Source organism: Suillus fuscotomentosus (assembly GCF_016647785.1).
Source record: "Suillus fuscotomentosus strain FC203 chromosome Unknown F5891scaffold_3, whole genome shotgun sequence".
Lineage (NCBI taxonomy): Eukaryota > Fungi > Basidiomycota > Agaricomycetes > Boletales > Suillaceae > Suillus > Suillus fuscotomentosus.
Window position 1 is genome coordinate 1,018,751 of NW_024539515.1, and position 20,254 is coordinate 1,039,004.

Genomic DNA, 20,254 nt, shown 5'->3' on the forward strand with positions numbered 1-20,254 from the left:
ATTTTTAGGACTGGAGTGCGTCACCAATGAATTTGATTGCTTCGTCAGAACATTGTAAATAGATCACAGTTTAAATTAAAAGTGCCATTCACGGCACCCCACTTTGAAAGGAATGTATCATGGAGATCCCGCCGCATGGCTGCCTGATGCTTTGCATATCCTCTGATACCTTCAACCTCTGCAAGCGTGAGCCCTGTGCAACGATCTGCTTGCACATCCCACCACGTAGCATGCCACAAGAGATATGCCGCAACACGCCTCATCTCCTCTTCAAGAAGTTGCACCTCCTCAACCCAACACGTAGCTCGTGCGCAAGACTTGCACCATTCAATTCTTAATGCTAGTAATATCTAGGTATCAGCAATTGCAAAATAATAAAAGAAAACATGACCTACATTCGTTGAGCACCGTCTCCCCTTCAGGAGCGTCACTAGCTATGCCGCGTGCCTTCCATATCCAGGACAATGTACAGTTGCCAGACGATTGGCCTGGCTTGCCTTGAGACATCCCACGGATGTCGTCATTCTCCAATTTCGGGAACTCCTCCTTCCACATAGTGCAAGACAGAGCAGGGGAGAGACGTTTGAGTGCAGACCATGCTCTGCGATACCTTGCAGCAGCAACGGATACATTCGACTCGACCTTGTCAATGATGGCTGACGCGCATGTGTTAGCTCGCTGGCCACGAATATGGGTATCTTTGAACTTGTAAAGATGTGCGCATAGGCGCAGGTGATGTTGGAGGTCATCCAGCGCATCATATGCCTGGGCCCTGCGAAGCTCCCACTCATACTGACTCAGTGTGGCATCACATTGATGCACTGGGTCTGTTGCATCTCCGTAGATCTTGGAGGGAAGCCACAGTTCGATCTTGTGAGCCTTCTCTTCAGTCGAATGGGTCCTGCTTGTTGGCATATCCGATGCATGAAGGCGAGCAACAACCGGCATGTACAAAAGTTGGACCTTGCTCCATTGTTCTATTTTGTGTCATAAAATGTTGCCCCGTTCTTGAAGCTTCGTGCGCTGTAAGTCAGTTGGATGCCCTCCCAGAAGCTCGATATCTCTCGCAAGCCGACACCTGCAAAATAGCCTCAACATACATATATATGAAACTTCGACAAGCGAAACTTACTGCTGGTCCTTGATCTCCATTCCTGATGAGATTAACACGCTGCGCAGACTTCCTCATGCAGCGAGTCGTCCATACCATGCTCGAGGTTGTCAGCTTCTTGCTGAGAGAGACTGAGTTGTACAGCTGCTTGCATTAGTGCTAGAAGAAAGTGAGTGTTTCGCATTCCTCGAACAACCTAGTAACATATGTTTGCCTGTAAGCACAAAAGGATTCTCTTGCGACGAATCCGATGTAGAAACAACAATACTGAGAGGAACAAAAGATGCTCCTAACTGTATCTAAAAAAATGTTGTAGGTCGAGTGTTGCCTAGTCTGCGTTACTTGAGGAGGCAAGTGTGTTCGACCCTAAAGGGGAAGTGAGTGCAGCAAAGATCTAGAGGTATGCGCTGAAGCGAAGTGCGAGAAAGCGCAGGTGCGCGCAAGGCGTGGGAACACGCGCGCGTATGCGGAAATGATAGAGACTAAGCTTAAGTGATGATATAATGCAAGATAAGAGATGTGAGTGCGAGATGTAAAGGAATAGAGATCTACTATGTTCTGCTAAGTAGTAAGTAAGTAGTAATAGGTAAATGGGAGGTAAAGTAAGGTAAGGTGAAAAGTAAGTGAGTAATAGTATGTACTGCTGGCGCTTATATAGCGCGCCTAAGCGCGGTCATGCGGAGCCGAAGCGCTACCGAGTAGGTATGTAAGGATATATATGGGTGAGAGTCCATGATAAAAATAAAGGTGGAACACTATGCTAATAAAGGAAATAGAAATATACACACTAGGGAGCTTGGTGGACAGTGGATGGATGGATCTGGATGGCTGGCACTATAGGGCGCGCAAGCGCGGGAACGTGCGCGCGTATACATCGCGAAGCGTGGGAATGGTGCGTGTTGCGCGGGAAAGCTGCGCCTCATATAGGAATTGCTGTGGACAGTACACAGAGTGGTGCTGCGAGTTGGTGCTGTATACTCCCTTAGTGGAAACTGCCATATCATGCCATGAGAGGCATGAGTCTCTACACCGATTCCCATTGTTCCACTGCCAACCTCCATTCCACCACCTGTTTGGGTCTCTTGTGTTCAAGTGCATTGTTGAAGTCTTCGAAATCGCGTACATGCTGGTCGCGTTCAGGAACAGCAGCTTTAAGCTTTCGTGATAGACTGACACCTAAATAATGAGTTAGATGTAGTTGAACGAAGACATATTGAATGACTTACCCATATTAGTGACCTTCTTCCAATTAAAATCACCGAAATGGTCGTCCAGAGTATCGTGGCGTGATCCTGGGCCCATCTCACGAGTGCTTGTAGCGACTGGATTGATGTTGGCCCAGCCATGCTCAGGTGCCTCTCCATCTGTCCGCCCCATGCCTTTGAGGAGGTTGTGAGAGTAAGTAATCTGGCAAATTTCAATGTGTGCAGGAAGATGGAATTTCGGCACAAGAAATGTGATGGTCTTGTTATCGTGGTGGCAGAGATGTATCGTAGATGGGTATTGATGCATGCGCTGCCACAAATTCATACTCCATTGACAAGCGATGTCATAAGATATGTTCAGGACTGCGATATCCCCCATGTGTTGCATGGTTGAAAATAAGAGATAATCCATGTTCACGTACCTATAAAAAAGCAAGCATCAGTAACAGAGTTAAATCAGGCATGTCATCGACTACGTACTTTTCGCCTTTTTGCAAGTCACTGACACCACAGGGCCGTTTGAAATTGTGTTGCAAGCAGTCAATGGTTCCTGCTCCAGTGGCTGCCAGGCCCCGAGAGTTTTTCGTTTCCGCTAAGTTGACTGCGTTATGGCTTGCGCATGTGCTTTTCTAAGTTGCTGTCAGACAGGATTCTCATTTAAATTGAATGACTTCACCTCCTGCGGACATCTCCCAACATCAGTAAGAAATGTCTTGTATTGTTGTTCCTCCATGAAGTACGCCCAGCCACGGTTGAGCCCAGGGTCCATTTGATCCGAAGAAACATTCTTGCGTGCCAGATGGAAGTTGGCATCAATCGCGAGAAACAAGGCATATAACCAGCTGGATAATGTTGATCAGCGCAATTCTAACAATACAGGTTGAAGCCCATACCGAGTTTCTGATGGGGCACTCTCCCAGTTCTCAGGAAGATTCTTACCAGGCTGAGGACAAGCCGGACACAAGACGGCACATGAGCCTTGCTCTGTTGCTCCAGTACCTGCAGGATTGTGTCCCCGTCCAAAGTGTTTGAGCAAAGTAATGTTTCGCCATTCCCGTATCATTCGAAGTAGAGCGTCATAACGATCCTATCATTGAGTGTCAGATATTTACAAAACCGCAAATAAAAGTTATCTTACTTTCACAATGACCACACCTCTATTGTGAGTAAGACACGTTAAGGTCTGCCAATATTCGAACGTGGAGACCTTAGATTCAAATGAGAGAATGTGAAAATGTCGAAGAAGCTTGAATGTTGCTGCGGTTTTTGGCTCTAGGACTGTTGCAGGGAACCATTAAATGCGAAGCAGCTGGGTGGTGGGACTTTGAGCGGTCTCGCACCTGCAGAAGTCTAAACTGACTTCATGAATGCCATTCACATGGAGTATGACGAAATCCTGGCAAGCAGCTGGGTTGTAGCAGTGCTCTTGGGTGGGGTGTCCCAGTTGAATTCGCAGTCCGAGAGATTTGAGTGTGACATCGTGAAAAAACACGTCCTTCCAATGCTAAGAGATGTTCAATGATAATTTTTGTGAAAATGTTCAAGCGGCTTACCTTAATCCTGTGCAATGGATGCTCATGGTGCCTCTCCACGGTGCATGACTGACAGTATAGCTCGGTGCCAAAACAATCCTTGCAATGAAATTCAGCTGGCAAAGAGCAGCCATAAGTTCCATGGCAAGTGGCTTGAGATATGAAGTCTCCGCGTCCTTCCAATCTTAACATCTCCAGGATAAAGGCATCTCATTCAGGAAGCCATGATGCGAGTGGATAATCCTGCACAAAATTAATTCACAAATCCAAATTTTCAGTGCACTTGTGACTTACCCCTGCAGTGCGTTTTCGCTTTCTAGTATGCTCGATGTTGGTATCTTCTAAGTAGTTTTCATGTGCACCATCCATGATGTTGAAATCCAAGTCATTGAAAGATTGAGGATCACACACTGGTGAAACTTGATGTTCTGTGCTTGCGGATGCTGAACCTTTAAAATATTCGATTCATGCAGATAGTCTACTGCAACTCGTATCCTGGGTCTGAGTGAATGAAGTGTGTTTGTGCTTGGAGGTTGACAGCTGAGAAGCTTCCTCTCTCTCTGTCGTGGCTGAGGCAAGTTGACGAGACTGTTCAAGTTCTCGATTAAGAACATAAAATTTCTCCTGCATGTCTTTGTTGTATTGTCGTCGACGTTTGCTAACCATGATCGTTGGAATGTGGTGGGTAGATGTATTGCTAGTAAACATGAGGCAAACACAAGTCGGTCATATGCTAGTACATCCATGTGAACATGACTCAAACATGGAGGTTTTTCTGATACATTAACTCCCCTGACGAGTGAGCAATGCAAAGTTCCGAAACTCCCCCCCAGTGAATCAAATAATCAATCTCTTCAAGATATGCAACTATGGTGCTGAGAAATCGAGACACTGAGTTAGCTGTATGAAACTCATCCGAAATTGGGCCACAAAAATTAAGGATTTGATCTTGCACATGAATCGTGCGATTTAGAATATCTTGAACCTTGAGCATCATGTTTGAGATAATGGTGACATCACCGTTATCACCACAGTCATCGGTGTATTTGATGCTTTTGACGTATTGAAGGAATTTGTCCTCGACAAATTTCTGGGGTTCACGATCATCAGTCAATGACAACATCTCATCCTTGATACCTTTGAGAGCAAGGAGGCACCCAGGAAGATCTGATCTGTTGAATGTTAATTGTTAATTTTATGTTCGTCATATCAGTATCTATTTATAAAACATACGGTGTGTCATTCTCATCATCGCTAGATTCATCAGTCTCTGACAGCTCAGTGTCACTCTCATCTTCATCGTCACAGCTTTTCAAGGCTCTCACAACTGCCTTCTCAAACTGTCGGATCTCCCGCGATGGCTTTGTTTTTTCAACATGAAGTTCTCATCGTCTTTTGAGTATATGGTCTCTGTTTCTTCAATTGGTTGCCCAGTCAGGAACATTGCACCACAGACAATTAATTAAAGAAACGTACTTCACATAGTGGCGCTGGGACTTCTCACGAGCGGCTTTTAGTTTAGCCTGATTTGTATAGGAGGACGTGGCATGGTGTGAGATTAGTAACTTTAGTTGGTTGTTGGTTGAAAAGAAGCGCAAAGGTTCTGGTCAGACCATAACTCAATTGAACCAAAGCTACTTGCGCAATGGTCAGACCATTTTGAAACTACATGTAATACAATTCTCGCAATACACTGACCAAAAGTATTAATTGATCCATTTGAATGAGGGTCTTATTTCTCTACAAATGTTATGAGTATACACAGTCTGACATCATATCTTGAGCACGCAGGTTTTGGTCAGACCACAAAGCATTGGTGTAGTAGTACCATATCAATTAAGCACGGTGTAGAAACAACAATACAATGAGGAACAAGGATGCTCCTAACTGTATCTATAAAATGTTGTGAGGTCGCGCGTTACCTAGTCTGCTATTCTTGAGGAGACAAGTGCGTTCGACCCTAGGGGAAGCGAGTGCTGCGAAGATCTAGAGGTACGCGCTTCAGCGAAGCGTGAGAAAGCGCAAGTGCGCGCAAGGTACGAAGGCGCGGGAACGCGCGCGCGTATTAGCGCGAAGCGCGGGAAAGCGCGCGCGCGTAAGCGGAAATAAAAGAGACTAAGCTTAAGTGATGATATAAAGCAATATAAGAAAAGATAGATGCAAAGTGTAGACCAATAGACTTCTACTATGTACTGCTAAGTAAATAGTGGGTGATAACTAGTAAGTTCCAGGGAAAAGTAAGGTAAAGTGTAGTATGTACTGCTGGCGCTTATATAGCGCGCCTAAGCGCGGTCATGCGGAGCCGAAGCGCTACCGAGTAGGTATGTAAGGATATATATGAGTGAGAAACTATGATAAAAATAAAGGTGGAACTATGCTAATAAAGGAAATGGAAATATACGTACTAGGAAGCTTGGTGGACAGTGGATGGATGCATCTGAATGGCTGGCGCTATAGGGCGCGCAAGCGCAGGAACGCGCGCGTGCGTATACATCGCGAAGCGCGGGAATGGTGCGCGCATGGCGCGCGTTGCGTGGGAAAGCTGCGTGTCATATAGAGATAGCTGTGGGTAGCGCACAGAATGACGCTGCGAGTTTGTGCTGTATACTTCCTAGTGAAACCTGCCATATCACACCATGAGACACACGAGTCTCTACATCTCCCAGGGACTTAAATTCTGAGTGTCCCCACTCAGCGCGCGCGTGGTGAGGATTTTGCGTGAGAGTATGCAAGTGCGATGCTTGTACGATGCTTTGGTTGTTGGGTGATGAATGTGCGAGTGCAGGAATTATCGCGTGATATGCAATGTATGCGAAAGCGCAGGCGCGCGCAAGGTGCAAAGGCGTGGGAAGGTGCGCGCGCATGGTATGCGCGAGGCGCGAGAATGTGCGCGCGCTATGCATGAAGGCGCGGGAATGAAGCATAGCATGGTGGATTGCGAGGGTGACTCTGATGTGAATAATATGCCATGGGTGTGGGGCGATGATGCGAGAGTGATATGGATGTGGCGCGCAAGGTGTGGGCGAGATGCGCGCATATGGCGTAAAGCGCGGGAAAGCGCGCGCGCACAAGGCGCGAGAAAGCGCGTGATTGTCGCATGTGTTGTATGGTGGGTATGATGCAAAGTGGCGCAGTCCAGGAGCGATCCAATCCATGTCCAGACCAAGTTCTGCTAGGTGCGCTAAATATTAGATGCTAAAGGTTTGAACATTGTGAGTAAAACTATATGTGAAAATATGAAGGGAAAATGGTAGACTTTGCGGATGTCCTATCCGACTTGTCTTCTTCGTGCAGCTGTCAACATCTACACCTTCCTATGAGCAAGGCGCGGGAAGCGCGCATGTGTGCGCGCGCGAGGCGTATGGGCGTGTGAATATTGCGCGCGTATGTGCGTGTGAGCGTGGGAAGACTGCGCGCATATGTGCGCGTTCTAAGGTAAAAAGGGGCATGGTGCCGCGTCATGCGTGCGAAGAGAAAATAATACTATTGAGCTAGGCGGGCACGATCTATGGTTGTTTTTCTTCTATGTTCTTCTAGGCAATCCCTATATGCATATATATCAGTGTGTTATTAGTCTTTTGGACAGTGTTATAATGAGAGAAAATGAAATGAAAGAGCGCTGGACGAAACCCAGGGTAAAACAAACAATATCCTATGAAACAGTGTTGGTATATGTTCCTCCTTTGATGCGCGGCTGAGGCGCTTGATCCTCCTCCTTGAGCGCGTGCGAGTGCGCGTGGCTAGCGCGCTTCGCGTCTCTTGCGAGCTAACGCTTGACCCAAGGTAGGGTTGGAATGCGCGAGGCAGTTGGCGCGCTTGGGGGGGCTTGTAACTGGCAGAATGAATTCCTGCACAACGCGCTGCAGGTTGAAGGCGCGCCAATGGGAGGCGCAGCAAGGGGTGTAGAGGCGCCCTACAAGCTGATAGGATGCGCGCGATGTGCGCGCCTTGGCGCAATTTCGCGCGAATTTGATTATATTGGCCGAACACGCGAGGAACGGCCATTTCTCTGCAAATTCATTAGCGAGAGACATGTATAGTGAAGAATTAGGCGCAAATGTTGCGCCAATGGGCTGTAAGGGTGGTATATCAAGGCGCAATAGGCGCATAGGTGAAGGAGAATAGTGTGCATCAAGGCGCGCAGGAACGAAATTGACATGGTAAGCAAAAGTGCGAAGAATGCGAATAAATGTGCGAAGTGCGAAGTTAAAGGTGATGATAGGGGGGTTAGGCGCATATGTATGTGTCAGGCGCGCGCCTATGTCGCGCCTGGATGTCTGATTGGAATATACCTTGTGTTGAATGACAGAAATGAAATTTAAAAGGGGAGAAGCGATAGAAATGTGGTAGTGTGAAAACTCTGCTAAATTTATGAGTGCACGAGGCACGGGAACGCGCGCGCATATTGCGCGATGCGCGTGATCATGGCGCGTGAACAAGGGGTGGTGAGAAGATGAAATTAAAGTGTTTGGAATCATCATATAGCTCCTTAAGAGCTTCAAACATGAAAAGGACAAAAAGCGCGAAACAAGATGAGGGTAAATATACACTGCCTCTAGGCGCGCGCATTGCGCGTCCTTAGGCGCAATATGGTGCGCCTGAGACGCGCCAGGGTCGCCTGAGACATGCTCTGCTTGATGGTTAGGTGGTGTGATGCATGGATGTTTTACCGGCGCGCGGTAGTCACTAGAAGCAAAGAGTGCTATGTGCGCGTGATCGTTAGTGACAAATGGAATTACCAGAGACAAACTCTGGTTGATGCAAGATGCGACTTGAGCCTCCGGTGTGGCAGAAGGCTCCTCTATAGGCGCGCTAAGGCGCGATAGATATTTAGGGTCATCCCTGACCTCTGGTGATGCAAGCAGTGATGGTGATGGTGCGATTGGCGAGGTTTCTTCCTTAAGCGATGCGATAGCGAGGGGCGAGCGTGTTTCTAGCGGTGCATTAGTGTGCAATAGATGATTAGAGTCATCCCTGACTGCTGGCGATATGATAGCGATGGGCGCGCGCGATGCGATAGCGATAGGCGCGCGTGTTTCAACTGGCGCGTTAGTGTGCAATAGATGATTAGAGTCATCCCTGACTTCTGATGCGATTGATGGTGATGGAGATGATGCGGATTGTGAAGGAGATGATGCTGCTGAGGATGATAGTGAAGAGGCGCCTGCAGCGCGCTTTGCGAGCGCGCGTTCGAGTTCGTGATCTAAAGTAATGCAGTCTGATATAGCTTTGCATGCTGGCGCAGTTGATGCTTGAGGTGCGCGTGAATCGCGCGTAGGCGCGGGAAAGGCGCGCGCGCGAGGCACGTGAATAGGAACTGGTGGCTTTCTGTCAAGTACAACATCTGAGGGTGCGCGATAGAAGAGTCCAGCTGTTGCATTAGCGCTAATGGTCGTATCCTGCGTTGCGCGACGCGCGTGGTAGCGATCTTTGTACTTAGCTACCTTAGCTTGCACTGGTGTGCTTGGCGCTACCACAGGTGCGCTAACTGGTGCGCTTACTGGTGCGCTTGGCGCGGGAAAAGCGCGCGCAGGTAATAGGAACTGCGCAGCTGCGACGATGTCCATGAATGGGTATGGGTCGTATGGATGGTGGTCAGGGAACTTGATCATAAGGCGCAAGCGAATTTGCGCCTGAGCATCGCTAGGGATTCCTTCCATGAATAGGTGGTCGCGTTCGGCCTTTCCAATACGGTCTTCATCCATGAGTGGCTGCATAACCTTCCTGAATGCGCGCAGGTAATTGCTGAGTTCTGTGCAAGAGGTCATTGGTTTGTTAGCGTATTCGCGCGCGATAGCGCGCAAGTCCGCGAGCGCGTAGCGTCTTTTACCATCCCATCCAGGATACATTACCTTCACTTCTGTCATGAATGCTTCATAATCACTTACTGCCGCTTCTGGCATACCTCCCCATAGTTCTCGATCGTCGCGCTCAAGGTAGCGGATAATACCTTTAATGCGGTCGTGTCCTTGGAGTCCTGCTTCATCAGCAAGCTGCTCATATGCGTCAATAAATTTGGCGAGGTTGTCTGTAGTGCCGTCGAACTTGGGCGCGTTTGCTGTGCCGCGGATGGGCAATCTATAAGGCATTGAGGCGTGCGAAGGCGCATGCGCACGCGAGGCGTATAGGTGCGCGCGTAAGGCGCAGAGGCGTGGGAACTATTGCGCGCACGCAAGGCGCGAGAATGCGTGACTAGAAAATGGTTAGCTTTTGAAATTGCAAAGAAATTGACCTTATATGTGCGAATTGTGCTAAGTGCAAAGGTGCGCGCGCGAGGCGCACAGCGTGGGAAAGCGCGCGCACAAGGCGCAAGAATGCGTGACTAGAAACTGGTTAGCTTGTGAAAATGCAAAGAGATTGACCTGTATGTGTTAAGATGCGCAAAACTAGATCTTGCTGACTGCTCCCCTCGCGGTGGGCTCCAGTTGTAGAAACAACAATACAATGAGGAACAAGGATGCTCCTAACTGTATCTATAAAATGTTGTGAGGTCGCGCGTTACCTAGTCTGCTATTCTTGAGGAGACAAGTGCGTTCGACCCTAGGGGAAGCGAGTGCTGCGAAGATCTAGAGGTACGCGCTTCAGCGAAGCGTGAGAAAGCGCAAGTGCGCGCAAGGTACGAAGGCGCGGGAACGCGCGCGCGTATTAGCGCGAAGCGCGGGAAAGCGCGCGCGCGTAAGCGGAAATAAAAGAGACTAAGCTTAAGTGATGATATAAAGCAATATAAGAAAAGATAGATGCAAAGTGTAGACCAATAGACTTCTACTATGTACTGCTAAGTAATTAGTGGGTGATAACTAGTAAGTTCAAGGGAAAAGTAAGGTAAAGTGTAGTATGTACTGCTGGCGCTTATATAGCGCGCCTAAGCACGGTCATGCGGAGCCGAAGCGCTACCGAGTAGGTATGTAAGGATATATATGAGTGAGAAACTATGATAAAAATAAAGGTGGAACTATGCTAATAAAGGAAATGGAAATATACGTACTAGGAAGCTTGGTGGACAGTGGATGGATGCATCTGAATGGCTGGCGCTATAGGGCGCGCAAGCGCAGGAACGCGCGCGTGCGTATACATCGCGAAGCGCGGGAATGGTGCGCGCATGGCGCGCGTTGCGTGGGAAAGCTGCGTGTCATATAGAGATAGCTGTGGGTAGCGCACAGAATGACGCTGCGAGTTTGTGCTGTATACTTCCTAGTGAAACCTGCCATATCACACCATGAGACACACGAGTCTCTACAACGGGTTTCGGTCTGACCAAAAGTGTTAATTGATCCATTAATGAGGGTCTTATTATTTCTCTACAAATGTTAAGAGTATACACAGTCCGTAGGACTGTGTATACACGTTTGTAGAGAAATAAGACCCTCATTAATGGATCAATTAACACTTTTGGTCAGACCGAAACCCGTGCTTAATTGATATGGTACTACTACACCAATGCTTTGTGGTCTGACCAAAACCCACGTGCTCAAGATATGACGTGTTATAATGAATTTATGGTGTCTTATTGCTCAAGCGCTCAAGTTCAAGCTTAACACAGTGTACATAAGTGAACATGTATGTACGAGATACTCCATTAAACTCTCCCTAAGTGAATTTTCATTGCTGCAATGTTAAAACCTGATATGATCAAGATCCCTGCATCAGTTTCAAATATGTCGTACTGAATCAACATGTACAGTGTCATTTTCACAGTTGTCATTTGCTGTAGTGTTTGTTGTGAGTGACATAGACTCAGTGGAGGATGATGCGTGACATGCAGAAATATGTGCGCGGCAGACATAACAAGTCTGACGATGAGTACGGAAGATGCAAGCAGGACAGCCTTGCAAACCAGGTGATGGTAAGGGTGCATCGGCAAGTGAGTAGCCATCATGAGCTTTTGTCATTACTTGGTGCCATCGGTCAATACATAATGCTGATCTAGTAGGTAATTACATACCATCTTGGTCATGAATCAATTGAAGCGCTGATGTGAGCTCGCTCATAGCAAATACTGGCCCATAGTATCCAGTTTCAGATGAGCCGGGGGAGTCATGGACTGTGAATTTCAAGTACGTGAGCTGGCAGGTATCTGTGTGCGTAACATACCTTGGTCACGAATTAATTGTAGTGCTGCTGTGAGCTCGCTCGTGGTAAACACTGGCCCAAAGTATCCATTTTCAGGTACATTGTATGAGTTGGCAGTGTCAGGGTCCGTCATTTGGAGCAAGCAGGAGTGAAAATTTCAACCGAGATGATTATAGCATGATTATATGAGCCTAATTTTAGCTCCAATGCATTGTGATTGGACAACTGACTGACCTCGTGTGCATTTGAACTTTAATTTTGGGTTGGTGGGCACAAACTCTCCAACTTGGGACACGACTGTCAAAAAGACCGAGGTAAGCCATGACATACATTTCATAAATTAAATTAAAATGACATTGATGCGGTGGGGCAGATGCCACCTGCAGAATGGACAACACCGGACCAGAAAGCTTTTCTTGAGTCGAAGTACAATGATTTTTTGAAGGCACAAGTCGGGGCATCTATTACGCAATTCTGGGGCCCTGTGTTCTCAGAGTGGTTCAGAAGGTTCCCTGAGGAACTTGCAATTTTTGGTGAAGCGCTGGAAGTCTTGTCAGAAGAGCAAAAAGAGGCGAAAGGCGCAGCTGTTGAACTCAGGCAAAAGATGAGTTTATCATTTCATGAGAATCAATTAGACCCGCTTACCGTTTCATAAGAAAATCAAGAATTGGTTTAACTACCATTCTCAGAAAAGCGGCTGCTCTGCTGTAAATGCAATGGGCAAAACAATTTGGCAGATGCTCACCAACAAAGCCAAGGGCACACAAATCCACACAGAGGCTGAAGTATTCTCGAAGATGAGGTATGCGGATGACGTCCAGGCGCAAGTTAAGGAGAGCATCGCTTCAGGCAGCCTTACCAAGAGTGAAAAGTTGGGAGCTGTGAGATTGATGACATGCACAGCTTATGAGGATGTTAAGGCCTTGTGTAGGGCAAAGGTTCAGGCAGAACGGGATGCCAAGGCATCAGAAGTCCTCAAGAAGACAGATGAGGCCCCTACCAATGCGCAATATGCTAGGTACGAACCATTCTACAACACTCCCACTTTAAGTTGCTCAATGGGTGATTTTATAGGGCACTTACCGAACGTATGGGTCCGATTTCACAATTCATGCAAGTCATTAAAGACATGACGGGTTGGGAATGGAGTCTGATCGGCGCTGGACCAGACCCACGTTTGGACGGAAATATAAATGCTATGAGATAGATAAGATGTTGCTGTTGATTTGCGAGCGTGGGAATCTCACAGGCACTGCAGTTTCCATTCATGTGTGAATGCAACTGGTCTCAATTGGAAACAAGCAACACCACACTTCAACGAGACACACTTGAAGGCGTATGTTGACTTCATTAGCACAGTTTTTTGTAAATGTTTTCCTCATACTAGCAAAGACTCGATGTTCAATATTAATGTTTGCAACTTCAAATATAGCACCGCACATCAGGAAGACACGTGCACTCGACTATGATGCTTCAGCATCTAGTAGTACGCCATCCATCATTGAAAATGAACATTCCCTATCAACCATTATATACACATTATCATGTTGATAATAACCACATTCAGCTAAAATGTGGCACCGCAGACTATCTAGTCATATATGGATTTAAAATGCCATCCTTTATTACGCATGACTGCCACATGGACGTATATTCGGTAGTAGCTGCACAATTGGGATTGCTAATACATTGAATCTGATTAATGGATGTGCAAAATAAGTTTACACTATGCGTCACATAGACTTTAGAGTATTGCGACTGTTCATGCAACATATCTAAGAGAGTGCGTTTGATGGCTCATCTATATAGTGAATAGACAGAGGCACCGGATACATAAAGTCATGTATGTGTATTTAATGCTATCCCACATGATCAAGAAAAGTCATGGAGGTTGGTGTACAGTGTCAATCTCATGAATTTAGTTGTAATACTACAGAACCTCATTGACAGCCGTGTCTGATAAATGTATATAGGACAATTGTGAAACATCACGACCCAGTTACTGGTCATGCTACATATATATGAGCACACAATTGATAGCCAATTATATATCATTTTGTGACAAAGGTGAAAGGTGGTTACCAGTTGCGTCCGTATTTCCCATATCAATATATCAACCTTCGTGCGTGAATGAGTAACTATGCTTTGACATTTGTCATACTCCCGACTCAATAAACTTGTGAAACTAGGATGCATAGTTGTTGTGGACAATTCAATGTCATCTCAGTGGCAAAGTAGGTCAAGTAGTCCCGCACCTATATGAATGAAAGTTCTTTGAAAGAGAGTTTGCCGTACAACATTTCAAGCACACAAAGTATTATTTCACAGATGTTAAAGAAATACAGCATCCCGCTACCTGTAACATAGGTAGGTAAGTGCCTCATAAGTGTAACATAGGTATCATCTCTCAGTAAGAACAAATTATGGACACGTCACAAATCAATGGCTATTATGTACTGCATTGCCGAGTCTCTCACATGGCACACAATCCATTAAAAAGTGAAATCACAGTACATTTGTTATTTAGATACTATGCAACAAAAGTTGCTATCGTGTTACATATTATATACTACTATACATACAATGCCAATCTTCCTGTAAAATAATGAGCACAAGATCCGAGCTAACGTCTGCTTGAACACCGAGCAACAGACAGCTGTTCAGTTCTTTGGGGGCGATAGACGGACACATGTTTGTGTCCAAAAACCTTGCTAATGTTACAGTATATTGAGAACAGTGGCAGACAGCTATAGCTATACACAATGACTCACCGATTCCACCAAAGTAATAGATCTTCAACTTCCTTAACTGCATCTGATGTCGCAGCAAGTTCGAGGAAGTCAACGATGTTGTCATAGAATTCTTGATGGTTGAACTCATCATCTACAATACGCCATGACCCTGTGCTAGACAAAGCAAACCTAAGCTGAATGACCTGCGTCAGCGCAATGATAGAAGTGATCTATTGTACTTACCTGCACAGCTGCGTATGCAATTGACCGTGGTTGAACAGATTTCATGTTCAACAGCCCAGCAACATCGCAGCGAGTTCGGTGCTCGCCATCAGTCCTTCGCTGCTTCGGAGGACCCTGCGTGGAAAGCATTGCCGGGCTGGTCTGCTCTTGGTCGTCCAGCTCTGCGGAGGTAGGAGACGTGAAGATGTATTTGAATGTCTACAGGTAGCCTCAGTAAATTGTCAGTCACGCTCGTGAAACCTACCTTTAAAAGTAATTTCCCTTTGAATAGACCATCTGTAGGGTTCAGTGGGTCATATCGTTCGTCTCTGTATAAAAAGGCAGGCCAAGAGTGAGCCATAACACGATAATCAGGGTGATAATCCCTGATGCCTTGTTGGATACTATCACATCGGTCAGCAAAGACACCATGAGATACACAACACTTACACCGGGTCACTCCAGTCATAATCTACGGGGCATATAAGCCGTCCGGTTGCATCATTATTGAACCCACGACCCATTTTGCTCTGCCCATGAATAACAGGGTTCGGCGGTGGGGTATCTTGCATCAACCATGAAGCAATGATGACTTTGAGTCGTGTTGTATCATCGGCAGCACCCTTATTTAACTAGAAATGATGTGTCAATTAGATTAGTATCGTCACCAAGGGGTGCACACATCCCACCTTGCTGTATATACAAGAGAGCTCGCTATCCTCGACCACTGAGTGTACGAGCCTACGGACAGACGGGCACCAAGTAGCTAATTTCTTGTATGATCTGTACCTCCTGTCGTCCCTAGTGGAACACATCAGCACGAGGAACTGTAAATGCGAAATGACTCACTCAAGGTCATTCACAGTAGCATCGTCATCTAACTCAATACCTAGTGTCACGCGTCTATCAAACTCTGCGATGAGGTCTTCGACACGTTCAGTAAGGCAGATGAGTCTGCGGATTACCCGACCCTCAAGATGAAGGCGTACACTATCAAATTAATGATTCAAAGAGTAGCCACGCACTAGATACAAACACATACCTTTTCTCTTCCATTGGAAGTTTGCGGAGCTCCGCATTTTGCGCCTCCAAAAGAGCCAGCCGCCTTTTCAAGGCACCTACTTCAGAAGGTGGGCCATCGCTTTGGGTGCTCGTTTGTGACATTAGATGAACTATGGAAGATTTGGTAGATGCATTGGGAGGTGTAAGAGGTAGATGCGAGTGGTGAATGTGAGAGCTGTGGAAGTGCGAGAGAAGGCGCACCGACTGAAGTATGAGGATCAGCAACGTTTTGATCCGGTGTATTATGAATGATGCAGAAAATATTGCGTCCGCTTACGTCTGTGGGCTTCGTGTTTGGAACAACCTAACGGTCATTAGAGGATTGCGGTCATTAATAAGAATGAAGGGTTGACAAAATTAAAAATGTACTTACAAGGTTCCGGTCCACTGAGCAACACCAACTTGAACTATCCCGCAGAACCTCCTATTAGAACAGTCAACGATAATCCCTGAATCCCTGAAAAACAATTAACAGCCAACGGACATCCAAGAAGGGCTTAGTTGGCTAAAATAATACTTTGCCTCCAAAGGCATCTCCTTCGCTATTGTTCTTCAGTTCATTGAGAATGTTCTACTACAAACATGCATCGTCAAGACAAGTCTACGCAAGGACTCGAGAACAGTAAAGCTTACAGCAAATGCCTTGCTGGTTAGCCAAAATGAACATATGAGAAGGTAAACGGCCAGGAAGATGTAGACCTTGTACATAATGAGTCAGCTTGAATAGGAAGACCTGACTTATACAAACGGTAGTGTGATTGCATATGCTGTCTGTTCACTCTTCGGTCTGTTACCAAGAGCTAGTACAAACTGTAGCGCGAGGAAGGTAATATAGATCCATTTGAAAGCCAAGTTCACCCAGTGCGTCTGCGAGCGCATGCTCAGTGTCAATCTTTCAACGCCATAATCGCTTCGTGCAGTGACATGTGAGGGCTGAGCGGTTGGCACGGAGGTCGGAAGATAAGCTATTACATTACCTGTTCTATTTATCAAATTTGAGTTCGCAAGGAAAATAAGTCAGATGGTGCACCTGAGCGGTCATAGTAGGGTATGAGGTCCCAAAAACTCAGCAGCGGACCCGGCCACATCGGTACCTAGTGCAGGGATTCGGTGAGTCTCAAGGGACAGACAGAGATGGGACGTACCTATAATCATGAACGGAGCGCTCATGAGTTTCTCCAGTACATCTGGAACCATTAACGGAGCATATTGAAACCTGGTGCAGGGATTTGGTAAGTCTCAAGGGCCAGACAGAGACGGCACATACAGTGGCTCAAAAAAGTGTCCCAATGTTTGTAGCTTTTCATGTAATTGCTATATCATGTGTCAAGCCGTGGGAATATGACTAAGCCATAGGGAGGTGTCGGAAAGGTCTGCTTCTCAGCTTCATTTCGGTTCCCTATACCGTGGGAAAATAACGACATTATGTGAAGATATGATTATTTTAATTTGATGACTCATTGGGACACTTTTTTGACTTTGAGTTTAACTAATGTAATCTCTATAATTCTAGTACTTTGTGTGACCTCCTTCTGCCCCAATCACTTCTGCCACTCTTCTAGACATATTCTCTATCAATTTTGGGTATTCCTCTTTGGTATTTTCATCATACTCTGTTGTAACACTGTCTCATAGTTGGAATAGCCCCTATGGTGAATCTTGATATGCTACAAGCAATTTCTTGAGTGATTCTCAGGGGTATTCAATATGGTTGATGTCTTGCATCTATGCTGAACATGATAGAATAGTAATATCATGGTCTGCAAGCTATTGGTGGCTGATTTAGAGGTATACTTAGGGTCATTGTCTTATCACAAAACAGTATTCTCTTCATTAACTCATAACTCCTGCATGCTTCTTAGCAGACACTCCTGTCAGATGAGTGTTTACTACTCTATATTCATCCTCCCCTTTACTTCATAGAAAATTCCTACTCCATTTTATCTCATATAGTTCTATACCATCGAGTTTTCGTCTTGAAACTTAAGTGTTTATTCAACTTTTCTTTATCTTAATGGTTGTGCTATCAATTTTAATACAAATTCCTTGCCATATGATCTCATCCTATTGATTTTAACCTTATATAACTAGATAAACCTCTTTCAGCTATTAGCAGTCCAATATTTGTACTTGAAAGTAGCATCTTGTCTTTTCTGTTTATAGGTTGGAGACAGAAGAATCTGTTTCTCTTGATTATAGCTTCAAAGTGGGCTGTCTTAAGAGTCTGTCTGACTATTTGAGTAGAGATAGTCATAGAGATGATGGAAATAATCAATTTAGTCACCTTTTTAGCATCAGTGGCCTTTCCGATTAGAATATAGTGATTAAGAGATCTTAAGTCTTATAGAGCAACCTTCTAGATTGGCTACCAAATAACTTAAAGACCATGATATTACTATTCTATCATGTTCAGCATAGATGCAAGACATCAACCATATTGAATACCCCTGAGAATCACTCAAGAAATTGCTTGTAGCATATCAAGATTCACCATAGGGGCTATTCCAACTATGAGACAGTGTTACAACAGAGTATGATGAAAATACCAAAGAGGAATACCCAAAATTGATAGAGAATATGTCTAGAAGAGTGGCAGAAGTGATTGGGGCAGAAGGAGGTCACACAAAGTACTAGAATTATAGAGATTACATTAGTTAAACTCAAAGTCAAAAAAGTGTCCCAATGAGTCATCAAATTAAAATAATCATATCTTCACATAATGTCGTTATTTTCCCACGGTATAGGGAACCGAAATGAAGCTGAGAAGCAGACCTTTCCGACACCTCCCTATGGCTTAGTCATATTCCCACGGCTTGACACATGATATAGCAATTACATGAAAAGCTACAAACATTGGGACACTTTTTTGAGCCACTGTACCCATAATCATGAATGGAGCGCTCATGAGCTTCTCCAGCGCACCTGAACTTGGCAGCGCGTTTAGGAGCCTACAAATAAGAACCAGGATATCCATGGCCTTAACATAGCGCACTCGGACGATGAAGAAAAGGTGAGCATACCTTCGAGAACTTCATTCTAACAACACTCACTGATCTACACAACCAGCGAGACCCATAACTCATCTTGTCCGGCGCTGCCCAATTTTCGTCCGGCCAAATTGTCGGTGGCCGAGTCCAGGTCCAGATAGAGCGCGATTGACAATTGAGCCCGTGACAAGGAAGGCAGTGCTGTCACGGCTGAGTCGCCACGTGTCACGTTTGCAGTCTGGGCGCTATGTCAAACACGTGCTAGATGACGCTATGATAGTTGTCTCTTTCCGGTGTAAGCCACTCACTTGTGTTCCCAGTCAAGTACCTGGACTGCATCAATACTGATTACTACTACATGTTGCTCCAGAAGAGTCTATGTACATCAAATGAGACTTAACTACTAGCAAGCACCGAGCAACATCACATGCCATGGTTTTCAACCGCGTCACAGACTTCAGTAAGGATTTCACTTTGCCTACCGATGGCCGCCTCAATTCTACTCACAGCTTCTAACACACCCAGAATTTCGTCAATTAGGTGCCCAAATCTCCTTCTGAGTCTGTCATGTTTCCATGATACTTTCTTCCCATTGGTACTGCCCTGGCCGAAATTGTCCGGAGCCTCCATATGATGGTAAGTGCATAATTTGAAAGATAAAGCCAGGCATACTCACATTATTCAACTCGTACTCTGACCTTTTTCGCTTGAGACATGGCCGCAGCTTATTAGTGTCCTTTATGTAGTCATTCTGAAGTTGGAAAAACTCCTTTCTGCGGTCTGGAAACCGATCTGTGAGACACTTCAGGTATGTGGACGAATTATTCAAAGTCGAAAATCTCACCATAAGCATAACACCCACAGGAATACACTGGACCACCTTGCCCGTGCGACTGACCTGGGCCAGGGCAGGAGTCCTTGTGACTTTGCGGAGTGGAGCTCCTTGAGCGATGGACGCCCTTGCCTGCTCTATGAGCTCCAAAGGTAGTATTCAAGATCGCCTCAGCTCCATCATTAAAGTCAGAGGGCCGAGAGTCAGCACTACTGGATTCTGTGTCGGACATCTTTGCTGGTTCCTCCTTCAAGTTGAGTGATGGTATTTAAATTTAAGTTGCTCCACATTTCAAACTTACACAAAAATGACCTTGGTCTGATACAGAATTTATTTCGCTTCTTCTTGACCCTGCATTCCAACGTACCAATCTCTCGGTTGGCAAAAACCAAGTTCCTAAGATCCTGTTCGCAAGCACATGAACACAACGTTGAAGACCGGTAACATTAGAAGTGGATGGCCTGAATGGGAGGATGTCCGTCATGCAAAAAAGGTATGGAT

General features: G+C 45.7%; 5 protein-coding genes across 5 annotated transcripts; 1 reads left to right on the top strand and 4 right to left on the bottom strand.

Annotated features, from left to right (window-relative positions):
- Positions 1 to 44: 44 nt before the first annotated feature.
- Positions 45 to 948, bottom strand: F5891DRAFT_1181507 (uncharacterized protein; the record flags this gene model as incomplete). Its single annotated transcript, XM_041366042.1, has 2 exons — positions 45 to 340; positions 396 to 948. The coding sequence occupies 2 exons, from the start codon at positions 946 to 948 to the stop codon at positions 45 to 47; spliced, it is 849 nt and encodes a 282-aa protein (XP_041232787.1).
- Positions 949 to 2,135: 1,187 nt separating this feature from the next.
- F5891DRAFT_1125117 (uncharacterized protein) lies at positions 2,136 to 4,040 on the bottom strand (the record flags this gene model as incomplete). Its single annotated transcript, XM_041363942.1, has 8 exons — positions 2,136 to 2,287; positions 2,338 to 2,738; positions 2,797 to 2,945; positions 2,993 to 3,158; positions 3,210 to 3,403; positions 3,467 to 3,594; positions 3,673 to 3,820; positions 3,870 to 4,040. The coding sequence occupies 8 exons, from the start codon at positions 4,038 to 4,040 to the stop codon at positions 2,136 to 2,138; spliced, it is 1,509 nt and encodes a 502-aa protein (XP_041232788.1).
- A 7,296-nt stretch (positions 4,041 to 11,336) lies between these two features.
- Positions 11,337 to 13,125, top strand: F5891DRAFT_1169444 (uncharacterized protein; the record flags this gene model as incomplete). Its single annotated transcript, XM_041365487.1, has 8 exons — positions 11,337 to 11,405; positions 11,544 to 11,567; positions 11,611 to 11,709; positions 11,856 to 11,906; positions 11,962 to 12,000; positions 12,292 to 12,564; positions 12,608 to 12,936; positions 12,993 to 13,125. The coding sequence occupies 8 exons, from the start codon at positions 11,337 to 11,339 to the stop codon at positions 13,123 to 13,125; spliced, it is 1,017 nt and encodes a 338-aa protein (XP_041232789.1).
- A 1,416-nt stretch (positions 13,126 to 14,541) lies between these two features.
- F5891DRAFT_1181512 (uncharacterized protein) lies at positions 14,542 to 16,642 on the bottom strand (the record flags this gene model as incomplete). The annotated part of the gene is made up of 12 exons (XM_041366043.1): positions 14,542 to 14,629; positions 14,690 to 14,844; positions 14,894 to 15,091; positions 15,138 to 15,276; positions 15,323 to 15,504; positions 15,562 to 15,673; positions 15,722 to 15,862; positions 15,915 to 16,138; positions 16,212 to 16,238; positions 16,308 to 16,358; positions 16,452 to 16,505; positions 16,568 to 16,642. The coding sequence occupies 12 exons, from the start codon at positions 16,640 to 16,642 to the stop codon at positions 14,542 to 14,544; spliced, it is 1,446 nt and encodes a 481-aa protein (XP_041232790.1).
- Positions 16,643 to 18,988: 2,346 nt separating this feature from the next.
- On the bottom strand, positions 18,989 to 19,985 carry F5891DRAFT_974969 (uncharacterized protein; the record flags this gene model as incomplete). Its single annotated transcript, XM_041376481.1, has 5 exons — positions 18,989 to 19,166; positions 19,230 to 19,297; positions 19,429 to 19,545; positions 19,598 to 19,713; positions 19,820 to 19,985. The coding sequence occupies 5 exons, from the start codon at positions 19,983 to 19,985 to the stop codon at positions 18,989 to 18,991; spliced, it is 645 nt and encodes a 214-aa protein (XP_041232791.1).
- Positions 19,986 to 20,254: the final 269 nt, after the last annotated feature.